General features: G+C 40.9%; 1 protein-coding gene across 3 annotated transcripts in view; it reads right to left on the reverse strand.

The window, feature by feature from the left end:
- Positions 1–2114: 2114 nt before the first annotated feature.
- LOC146862301 (UPF0462 protein C4orf33 homolog) overlaps positions 2115–12586 on the reverse strand; it is a 139775-nt gene continuing 129303 nt past the window's right edge. For all 3 annotated transcript variants that reach the window (XM_085641489.1, XM_085641488.1, XM_085641490.1), the window contains exon 6: positions 2115–3342. In XM_085641489.1, the coding sequence (XP_085497615.1) occupies positions 3237–3342 (106 nt within the window). In that variant the 3' untranslated portion in view covers positions 2115–3236. The remainder of the gene's footprint in view (positions 3343–12586) is intronic.

The following is a 12586-nucleotide window of genomic DNA, read 5'->3' on the forward strand; positions in this document are numbered from 1 at the left end:
CCGGGCTCGCCGTGCGGCCCTCTTTGTCACACAGGTTGGATCGATGCACCCAGGGGGCCCGATTCCGCAGGGGGGGCGAGCATGCAGTTCCCCCATAGACGGGCCGCAAAATTTCCCCCCCCCGGCAGAGAGCGCCTCAAACAAGGGATCTACGACTTGGGAGGCGGCCGTATTATGGTGACTATTCGGGGGAGCTACACAGTAAAAGCCCCCTGACGATGAGTCCACAACAGACGGAGCCCCAGGAGAACGAACCACCGGTGATGACCTGGGCGCCAAACACCAGCCGCGCTCTTCCCCACCTGGGGAGAGGGCGGGAAACATAATTCACTCAGGCCAACTAAATCGGAGCCGGGGCCTGAGAACTCCACCCCCGCCCTCATCGCCCCACTGCGGAGCCCGATGCAGGGAACTGCAGAGCACTGATGTACCCCTACAACCATGACCCCACCCCAGGCCCCGCAGGTCGGGACAGGGCCCCCAGAGCACTCGCTCCCCACGTGGCTGAGAGGGGCGCTCATCCCACACAGCCCGTCCCACAACCCAGACGCCAGCAACACCGCCGGACTCAGCAGGCGGCACAAAAAGACCGGCTGCACGGCGGGACAAAGGGCGTGGGCAGCAGGGCGCACACCGCAAGGACCCAGGGCAGGTAGGAGGCCCCGACTGAACCCGCTGCACGATCAGGGTCCAGGGCATGGGCATACATTAATGAGTGGCTGGGGGGGGCTAGCCCCGGGGTCCTCAACATATAACGCATGCACTTTCCCACTAAGCTGGGTCCCTGTCGTTAATACGGCCAGGAATGAACCCGGACGCCACCTCCCAGCTGACACCCGACCAGGCCAACGCGACCGTTGCCTGGGGGGTGGGGGGGATCAGGGTTTCAATGGGAGTTTTTGGAAAGGCCGTGCTGAGTAGGCTTAACCCCTGGGCTAACATATCCAGGCCAAACTCACCGTGCCATTGTCCAATTGGGACAACAGGCCGTAGAGTTAATTTCCCCCGTAAGCCAACCCGGCCCGGCCACAGCACCCCCAGCGCAGAGCCGTGGGGGCGGTGGGGGTCTGTGATCAACCCGTGGGCCATGGCCTCATGGTTGTGCAGGGATAACAGACCACTAACCTCACTTCATCAGCGCTGACCAGGACGATGACCCACAACAGCGAAATGGACCCGCACAACCTCACAAGATGGCGTGTCTGGCGCAAAGAGGGTGCCAGAAAGGCAGGGGGAGGTATAAGTACCCTCCCCCAACCCTTTGTGTGCCGGAAATGACGCTGCACCCGCGCCGAGCTGAGGGACTCCTCCCCCGGGTCCCCAGACTAGAGGGGGTGATGGTGTGCCTGAGTGGCACTAAGGGGGCCGCCCTTTTAGGTGGCCCACTGCGTGAGCCGCAGGCAGCCACATTTACCGCTGTACAGTGGCACATAGTGATGTGTGCGTGTACAGAAGAAGGCACAATTGTTTTGCTGTCTCCCAGGAGACATTTTTCTGCGGCCAATATAGTAAGTATTGTGGTCATCATGCTAGTCCGCTAATTTTGCGATTTGTTTGTGAATCACGAAATGCTGGAGAATCTGGATAATGGTTAAAGTGCAAAAATAACACCCATTTAGTAAGTACTGAAAACCTGAAAAATACCGTGCAATTATTTGGCTAAATTTACACTGGCCTAAATGATACTGGAAAAAAAAACTTGAACATCAAGAGATGTATTACACCAAGTTAGAGGCTCTGAAAATTGGCAATGTGAATATAGCATGGCAAACGTATACTTCATTAAATAAAAACGCTGAGGATTTGTGTGTACAACAAATATGTGAATCAGTATCCTTTGAAAAAACAGATCTTTGATATCTAGGATTTCTTAGAGCCAAAATTGACTTAAATCACGCATTACGACTTATGAATAGGCAATTAAAATCAGTACATACCCTTTAGATAAACCTAAGGTTATTTAATAATAGTTTTGTTACCGTGTGCCTACCTTTGTAAAAACATATAAGATGATGAGCTGGGAATGTTAAGAATAAAAACAGCCTTTAGTCGCTCAAGGTCATTTAAGGCAAGGCTGCTACACAAAAATGAAAAATGTTCATACTGCAAACCAGAAAAGGAATACCTCATTTAATAGGATATTAACAAAGGCAATGTTGTGCAGGTACATGTAAGCAAAGGAAGAAAAGATTAAGCATCTTACAACAGAATATTAATATTTCACACAAGCTGTGCAAATACTGCTACATAACTAGTCCCCCTTAAAAGGCTTGAGGTGATACTGAATATTACTGGGACCCTTGTAAATTTGGGAGCGTGCTGGTTTGTGGTGGCGATGAAAACAAGCCCATGTTACATAGCAAGGCAGTGAGGTATTTACCACTGAAATATTATCGTTATATTTTATTAATCACTGACAGAGTTGACTCATTATGAGTTTCTTTGTAATCCTGTGCGAATTCCCATATTGGCGATACCCATACCACGGGGATCAGTAATTCTCAGATGCAGGATTGCCTACAGATTTCAAAATCTTTGTCTCCAATTGGGGAATAACCATGGAATTCCGTGTTTCTGCACGAATATCTAACATTTTCCCTAAATACCAGGCACTTACCGCATTCAAATTTCACCAAGTTTTATTAGGCAAAATGTGCCTGAGAAATTCCTATTGTGCAGCTTTTCATCTAGTACCTTCTTTTAGAGGTAGAAACGGGATTTCAAAACCTTAAATTAGCACCATAGAAAGACTGTATTTTCTGATGTTGTCGCAGCATTTGGATTCAGTAGTAGAGACCACAGCCTGACCTGAGGGTCAATTAATGAAGCAGACATTTTTGGAGGAAAGCAAACATGGTCCATATGGTGCGGGTAAAGCAATAGAGGTTTCTCAGTATTGAACATGTAGGTAACCCTAATGGAGCAGAAGGGACCCACGAGCCTCCTTCATTCGTATAGCTACTATGATAATGTAAGACTGACAATGCTGCACTCCACGTGAACAAATCTGACATTCACAATAACCCTCTTGATGTGTATACATTGTGTTGTGAGCACTTTATATTTTGTGCTCCGATTATCTTTTAAAAAAAGTTGAAACCGAGGGATAAAGTGCAGTTTCACCGTAACAAGTAGGCATTTACATCAAATAACAGTTCAGAAAGAGGTAGATTCAAGTTGCTCTCCTCATACAAGTTTGTGATTATATAAAAACATACATGAACTATGCAAGTTTCCTATTTGTGTGACACAGATGTCAACCACAAATCAGACTCAGGTTGCTTCCAAGCTTCTCCCGTTACGGCACCAAAGGAAAAAGGCTTGAAATATTCCAGTCGGTGGCTAAAAAACAAAGAAATGACATACTTCAACAAATGAACCTTTGAACACAATATATTGACATTTATGCTTTAGAACTGCATATTATGACTGCTTCCACAAACAGAAGGCATCTCATTAGTCTGAGCAACTGGTATTAAACAGCACCTAGAGCATAGTTCTCATAAAGTGAATATAGAGAGAGAAAGTTTAAGACATGCTTTGCACTACCAAATACATGCCATAACTGCAAAATGTTTGTTTACACCATTTAGCAATGGCTCCTGAATTTCACAGCAGAAACTGATCCACGAAACTAATGAGGGAAGAACTACAATCATCATTAGATGTATTCCCAGAAAATAGCCCTTTACACAATACAAAAAAAAACCATCAGCGTAAAACCACATTAATCGATGATAAAATCTCATATAACGGCTCACAAACACAGTATACATAAAACATGGAATAAATATCGAAGCTATGTCCAACAAAATCTAGCTATACAGTCTTTTACTATGAACCCAGTCCTCGCACACATTATTCCCAATGCAATATTACGCATAGACCACACTTGTATTTTTACAGATGAATAAACCTTGTACCCGGTTTACCAACCCATTATCCCTCAATATTTGTTTCAACCACTTCTTTCTAAGGCTAGCGAGAATAGAAATACAAACAAGAAATGCCTCATCTTCTGTGCGCTCAGGCCTAAGCATGTCCATGGTACAGCCTAGGTCCAACATCTTTTGTGTCCTTGAGGGGCACAAAACGCAGGCCCTCTTAATGACATAGGACTAATGTCATGTCCTGGGTTGCTGAAATGAAGCAGTGGTGGCAGTCTACTGATTTTTGTGAACAGTCCTGAGCAGACTTTTTATTGTTTTTGTTTTTGAGAGGAGTGCGGTCGACTGGCCCCACTAATATACATTTATTTTTAGATGTGACACCATGACCCGTACACTAACATTCTATGTGTGTGCTGATTGCATGTATGCGTGATGGATGTGTGGCACCAGTATGGTAGCAAGACTCCATGTGTGATGAGTGTCAGATTGCTGGGACAGTGGGATCCATTTTGGGTTGCTCCTTATTTGGTATAGCACAAGGTGGTGGAGAAAAAAGCTTCCTTAGACAGTGGAAGATATTGCCTTCCTTCCCGAAGCTGGAAGGTGGAGATCCTGACAATGCAGTGAGAGAAGATGGAGACAAGGCGACCATTAGAATTTCTGCACAGACCATTTAGGAAGGGATTGATGAATAGTCCTTCCACTTCACTACCATTTGGTGGAAGGCTGGTGAGAGGGAGTGCGTCTGCGCATTCTGCTGTTAACGTTGTGAAGTTTTCTAGGCAAGCCTTGCCATTTTGTCTGTCCTTGATTGCTTCTTCAGGAAGGCTGACGGCTCACACACTAAGAATACATAAAACATTGAATAAATGTTGAAGCTATGTACACAGTTTGGCACAGTCTTTCTCTTGTCTGCATGGGTTTTGCTACAGTGGGTCACAGAGCTCAAAGGAGCCAGCTGTTAATATGCTGCTTTCATTATTAGTGCTGGGTGGGGGGCCTGCTGCAGGAATGCATGCATTGTTGGCAGTGGAGCAGATAAAACTGAATATCTCTTGGAAAGCACTGGGTAAAACGCATAAAATAAAAATGTGGATTCTGCCTTTCACCAAATCTAATCACATCCTTTAAGAATTAAGCCCAGAACATTAACCTTTGATGGCAGAAAGAGATACCAATCTCGTGGCTGAAGTGCACAGCATGAAACTGAAAAACCCGCTTAACCATATTGTGTGATCCTAGGCAAATACATTTCACTGAGCAACTTTTTTTAGTCGCTATCACATATAAGAGTCCCTTCAAATACTTGAGGTCAGGATTTGTGGTGTACAAAAACTTGTCTTGTGTTTGATTTAATAGCTTATAAAGTTGCTATATCTAAAAATAAGGATCTAGGCCACAAATTCTGTATATATGACAACTGACTTGCCTCTTTGTTCACTTATAACATTGTCATCAGGGCCCGGGCAAGAATGTTTCTCAGTTCATGTTTAAAAACTCCCTATTATTGAAATACTTTTCAAATAAACTGATGTGCTAAGGTGAAATGCTTCGCGTGCTAAAGAAATATACTTTCTTGAATCCTGGAAACAACCTAGCATAGTCTAATGTGATGTTTGTTTGTCAAATATTTTCAGGGCTCGGCTCATATACCGGCTCTTGGAGTGAGAGCCGATCCTCAGATCAGCTCGCCCTGTTAATTTATTGGCTCCCCAACCTCTACTTACTCCCCGCTCTGCACTGGGCTGCAGACAGTTGTTCATATGTGCTTCTTGTGCGTCCGCTCCTCAGTTTGTTTTATGTGTCAAGTATGCTGCCAGCGAAAGGAGAAATCATACTTGCCACCATGGTTTTAAGTGGGATGAAAAAGTTGGGAGCCTCTAAAAGGGGAGTGGCAAAAAGAAGTGTAACTGTTCCTGGAGTTAGTTGAAGGTGTAGTGATGTTTGGAGTGTCTCAGTCACCTGCTCACTGGTAAGATCTGCATTTTCATTTACTTTCATCCTGCTTAAGGTGCTTTGAATCTCGTTCACGCTTTTGCATATAATCAGTTACAATGGCATCATTGCTTGGGGTGCTCTGCACAGGGGTCAACAATTGAATGCGCAGCATTCTGTACACCTTTCGGACCCACTGAGAGGCATTGTGCGAATCTCAAGCTTCCACCAGCCTCGACTCCAGAACTCTCTATTGTGGTGCATTATACATCCTGAGCTTGCAAGGTTGCAAAAATCACAGCATATAAAAATAAATCACAGCATATAAAGTACTGGCTCGGTGTGTCACAAAGGAAACACAACAACTAGGCCGGTCTGTATTAATGCAATTTTCTTACACAGTCAGACCTGTCAGCTAAAACAAAATTTTCACTGCGTGAGGAGGGGGGTGAGGCCTTGGAGGGGTGGGTCCTCATGCCTAGAAATACTTAAGATGCACTTTAGCCACCATCCTGACCTCAGCCCCCGTCTACCCCCCCAAAAAAATGGTTGCTGAGGCTGCCAGGGTGTTTTCACAACCCTTAATGGATCTCAGCAATTAAATGCCTCCAAAACCGAGCTGGAAATCCACTGTTTACAATCCTTTTCAGTTTGTTTTCCCGGCCACCGTGTGATATCGGCTCCTCATCGAGTGACCATGTGAATGGAGCCCATATTGTGCGGAACACGTGGGCACCACATGAGTTGGCAGGTCCTCACAGTTTACTTTCCTTTAGGCCTGTCCACAGTGGGCAATACATGCATGTACATGTAATAAGTATAACACTACATCATGATTATGTGATATGGCAGACTAAGTTAAAAGTGAGATAATTAACATTTTATTTTTGTAGTTGGGAGCTAGAATCTTAATTTGTGTTCGTATTAGCCCCAATAAAATGGTGAGTACTGGAACACAAGAGATTCATGTTGGGTATAAAATGACACTTCTCATGACTATCTACGCATTGCATAGCCACTTTTGCCTCTACTCATCATGTTGTAGGATTTCACCTCACAATCAGAACACAAGTAGAGGCCGTGACTTATGCTAGAGGCTGTGACTTATGCTGTGAATTAGGGACATCCAATTTTTAGCTACAAGAATTCCAAGCAAAGGTTCTCAATAATGTCACAGTCTGAGGCCAGCACCTGTTTGACCTTGACTTTGACAGCGCAAGTCAAGCAGTTCTCAAAATTGTTCAGCATCACAGACAGGCATCGCGCTATTTGATTCTCACCAATGTGAAGAAACAAAATACTTTCAACCGTGGTCCCAGCTTCATGGTGGATCAGCTGATAGCAATGACACTGCAGAGAATAGTATAGTGGGTGTGTCCAGGAGTGAAGTAACACTGATAATGTACAGGGAGAACATAGCGGCTGCGTAGTGCGCAGGTCGCAAGCTCCGGAGGATCCCAGCTCCCAGCTGATGTATCGTGGATATCGCGTCTAGCTTTATCAGAATTACCCCCTAAACGCCGTGCATCTTACCTGCCAAGTTTCTTCATCCTCGATGTGTTTTACTGCCGAGATCATCTCGGTATTGCCGCCCTCTGGTTGCTCGAATTCGGACATCGGACCGCGCTGTGTTTCGCCTGCCCTGGAGCTCAGGAAGAGCCGCAGGGCAGCAGCACGAGGCTACCTCCGGACGAGTGGTGGCCGCGTCAGCACATACACTGTAGCTGCATGCTCGGTGGTTTGGAGGTTGCAACTCCATCGAAGCAGCCAGCCGCCATTAGCGACGAAGGACGCCAGGATTTGAGAGGTAGGGGGGCCATTGCGGGGGATTTTCTTCACGGGCCAAAAGGGCAGGTTGTAGGGCCCCAAGCTGAAAAAGAGGTGAAAACTGGGGATATAGAAAGAGAGACCCCCCTCTCACATTTTAGCTGCTCGTCTGGCTCAGTTTCCCCAGGAAAATCCCCAGCACATTCTCATAAGGGTCTCCCCAGAGAAAAATCGAGGCGAGAAGTGAAAGAGAAAAGTAAAAATCAAAATAAAAAAGGAGAGTTCACAGACCCTAAACTTCAGATTACACAATCTCTGCGTTCTTTTTTCAAAGTGCAACCATCAGTGCTCACACTAAAAAGACCACCACAAGCCGAATTAGAGGGTCCTAGAACCACCCAGGGGCCTATAGATATTACAGATACCATAGCACCAGATATGGAGAGTGGCGAACAATTTGGTCAGGACAATGTAGAAATAAGTTTTAAAGTGGCCACTCCCAACGGCATGAATACCCACAATGGCGATACTACCCAGGACAAAGGAGATAAGGAGTATGGTGGTCGTACACTAGAAACGAATATAAGAACCCCTGCCAATAGGAATCCGGGTGGACCATCAGTCAGCTCCCTAGTGGCGATGATGGGATTCTAAAGTTCAAAATGTTTTATTAAATTTTCCATAATAATGAACAAGTACAGAGATTACAGAAAAAATTTATCATAAGCGAAAATACCTATATAAAATAAGAAATTACCAAAAGCATCTCTAAATACAATAGGTAAAGAAGTATAAATATTCAATTAAAGGAGGGAAGATAAACTAAAAAGAAGGGAAGGGAGTGAGCCATGGAAAATTGCAATGTCAACTTATTAGAAAAAAGAGCTACATATATCATATAAGGCTATAAGTAGACTGACTGCAAAACGGTGAATCAAATATAAATATACAATTATAAAGCTAAGTATACATCTATAGGTAACCAAAAAGAGTGAAACAAATTAGAGTTATGATTGATCCCTTTTAGGGATAATTGAGCCCCTCTTCTTGTAAAAATAACCCATGACCACCAAGCATGAACCGATAAAGACGAAATATCCTTCCAGCAAAATGTAATAGACTTTAAAGCAGCTGACAATAGGAAATTAAACAGTTTACCTTCTAATTCAGTTAAGTTATGCAGAAGACCAACAGATTTACATATTAATATTTTGTAAGAAATAACATCATGAATATAAAATATTTGTTGAATAATATCCCAAACATCAGACCAAAATTTAAAAATTAATGGACAATCAAAAAGCATATGTCTTAATGATCCAGGAAATAATTTACAATGCCAGCAAATGTCGTCTTGCATCAGTTTAGCACGAAATAAACGCACTGGGGTCCATAAGCAATTAAATAAAATATAAGAATTAGTTTGGTAAAGTGAAACAGGCAGCCATCCTGAAATACTATTAAGCCAAACAGTCGTCCAAATATCGTTGGACAAAGAAAGTGAAAGCTCAGCATTCCAAAATGTTGAAATAATATGTAAATTGTTTCCTATAGAATTAGATAATTTTTTATATAAAATAGAGACAGTATGTGATGATGTAGAAATAGTTCGAATATATACTGCTAAATCTACTTTAACATTAAACCGAATACCATGAGGAAATGAATCTAAAATTGAATTACATAAAGACTCATATTTAATAAAATCAGATTGAGGTAAACTAAATTTCATTTGTAAAGCTTCAAAAGAAATAAAAACATTGTCGAGATAGATGTCTTTAAGATAAAAAATACCAGCTTTAATCCAAGCACTGCAAAAATTAACATTTCTATTCAATTTAATCACATTACTATGCCACAATGACATATCTACAGTATGACTCATAGGGGTCAAAAAAATTGAATCCAGGTCATTAAAAATGAGTTTAGTGGATTTAATAATAACCGATTTATGCACATATGTTGACCTATTGGACATTGTTAGCAAGGTGGTCAATGGAAAAGGATCCACAAGAGACTGCTCTATATGAAGCCATGTAGGTTGGTTATTTAAAGAGGAAGGAGGAAACCATATGGAACTTTGTTTCAGTATAAATGCCTTGTGGTATAGAAAAAAGTCAGGCAAGCCAAATCCAGCATTGCATTTGGGTATTTTTAATTTTTTATAACCAATACGAGTTGATTTATTATTCCAAAGAAATTTGGAGAGAAGTCTATCAATGTCCTTATAGAATTGCAATGGAAATTGAATAGGAATCATAGCAAGCGTATAAAAGATTTTTGGAGCAATAGTCATTTTAATGGAGTCCATTCTACCCCACCAAGAGAGGTGAAGTGAAGACCATTTAGACGCTTTATCTTTAATATAATTCAGAATAAAGTTACTATTTAATGTTAATGTTGCTTTAATGGAGGATGCAAATAGAATCCCAAGATATTTTAATTTATCTTTTTGCCACACAATATCAGCCATGGGTAACATATCAGGAGTACAAAAAATGTTTAAAGGAAAGAATTCAGTTTTATTAATATTAAGTTTATAGCCAGAAACCATGGAATATTTTGCAATAATTTCTAATAAGGCAGGTAATGAAGATATAGGTTCACTAATAAATAATAGCACATCATCAGCATAGGCTAAGGTTTTGATATTAATCTCCTTAATCTTAATACCTTTAATATTGACACATTTTCTTATATGAGTAAGGAAAGGTTCAATTCCAATGAGAAATAAAAGTGGAGAGAGGGGACAGCCTTGTCTTGTGCCTCTAAAAAGAGAAAACTGACTAGATACTTGGCCATTGATAAATAAACGAGCAGTAGGGGCATAATACAGAGCAGAAATCATGCGTATAAACGAAGTACCAAAATTAAATGATAATAAGGTTTGAAATAAAAATTGCCAATGGATTTTGTCGAAAGCTTTCTCTGCATCCAGAGCCAAAATTCCTGCGGGGGAACTTAAAGTGGAACTCTGCTCAATAACGTGTAATAAGGTTCTTGTGTTATTTGTAGAATATCTATTCTTCATAAAACCGGATTGATCAAGATGTATAATAGAATCTAATATAGGGGCCAGTCTAGAAGCAAGTATTTTAGCATACAATTTACAATCTTGATTAATTAAAGAAATAGGGCGGTACTTTGAAACAAGAGTGGGGTCTTTATCTGGCTTAGGGAGTACAATAATTAAAGCATCAGTAAAAGAACCTGAAATCGTTCCTGAAGAGCCAAAAAAAGTAAAAAGTTGAAATAAATAAGGCAAAAGTTGGGACTGGAACTCTTTATAAAACTCTGCTGGGATACCATCTGGACCAGGGGATTTATTTTTTTTAATGGATTTAATAGCAGCTAGAATTTCATCTGTAGTAATGGGTAAATCTAGCCCAAGCCTGTCCGAGTGCGAAATTTTGGGCAAATCACATGTATTTAAAAAAGAGTCCAGTATGGAGGGATCATGAGGATCAGGCTTATTATATAAAGTAGAGTAAAAATCCAAAAATTCCTTAACAATATCGTTATGAGATATTGCAATTTTACCATTAGGGCCATGAATTGAGGTAATTCGCGTTCTATCTTTTTTGATACGTAAGTAATTAGCTAAAAGCTTCCCAGATCTGTTGGCATTAAAACGGAATTTAGCCTTAGAATTAGAAATTTGGATGCCAGCTCTTGTACTAAGGATTGAGTTAAATTCATATCGAAGTTTTTGTAGCTTGACTTTAAATTGAGGGTCATTTGATGAAATAAAAAGCCTTTCAAATTTCGCAATTTGTTTTTCCAAACATCTAATGCGTGCGTTGAATGTTTTATTTTCATAGGCCATAATTGAAATAGTGACACCCCTAATGTACGCTTTAAAGGCGTCCCATCTATTGACCATAGAAGTGGATCCTTCAGGATTGAATAAAAAATAGTCTTGAATAGCATTTAAGATTTTAGGCTTATTATGTTCATTAAGAACAATTCCAGTATTCATACGCCATCTAGTTTGGTTTGCAAAAGTTGAAGTTAAGTTCAGAACAAAAGAAATCAAGGCATGATCTGAGATGTCAATATTACCAATCTTAGGGTTCTTAACAGATTGGACTAATTGTGTGGAGATTAAAAAATAATCAATTCTAGAATGCGAATTATGTGGGTTAGAGAAAAATGTAAAACATTTTTCTGTAGGAAAATGCAAACGCCAAATGTCAACTAACTTGGTAGTCTGAATAAATGATTTAAAAGCATGAAAAACCTTAGGAGGGCGAAATTTAGTACTAGATATTCTATCCAATAATGGATCAGCAATAACATTAAAGTCACCTCCAACTATTAAAGGAACCTTACCCAACTTTAGGACCTCAGTGGTGATTTTAGACCAAAAAAGAGGGTCATCCGCAGTAGGACCATAAACATTGAGTAAAAATATGACAGAATCATGAATTTTAATTTTAGCTATAATATATCTTCCATCTGCATCCGAAATTTTGCTTAAGACTTGGCAATGTAATTTTTTTGCAACAAAAATAGCCACCCCATTTTTTTTACCAATAGCAGGTGATGAAACAATAGTATCTACCCATTTCTTTTTCATATAATTTAAGATTTTGTCATCTATATGAGTCTCTTGAAGAAAACAAATATCTGCCTTACAACGATCTAAATAATCTAAGATTTTTGTACGCTTAACTGGATGACGTAAACCTTTAACATTTAGTGAAACAACTTTAATATTGTGAATATCAGCCATAATGAAGAGAGAAAGAGAAAAAAAAGATCAAGAAGAGGAGAAAAAGAAAAGAATGAGAACAATAATAAGAGAAAATAGTAGCTCCAGAACAAGTAAAAGGAGGGGAAAAAATTTAAAAAAGGAGAGAACGACTAACAGGGTACAAAAATATCAAAGATGAGATGCACATACGCTCAACAAGTATGACCGAGCCGTTGGAGCCCAATGTAGTACTGACTCATAAACCTGTCAGAAAATACGTAAATTAGCTATAATCAAG

The sequence above is a fragment of the Triturus cristatus genome, chromosome 2_2 (genome assembly GCF_964204655.1).
Source record: "Triturus cristatus chromosome 2_2, aTriCri1.1, whole genome shotgun sequence".
In the NCBI taxonomy this organism is placed as follows: Eukaryota; Metazoa; Chordata; class Amphibia; order Caudata; family Salamandridae; genus Triturus; species Triturus cristatus.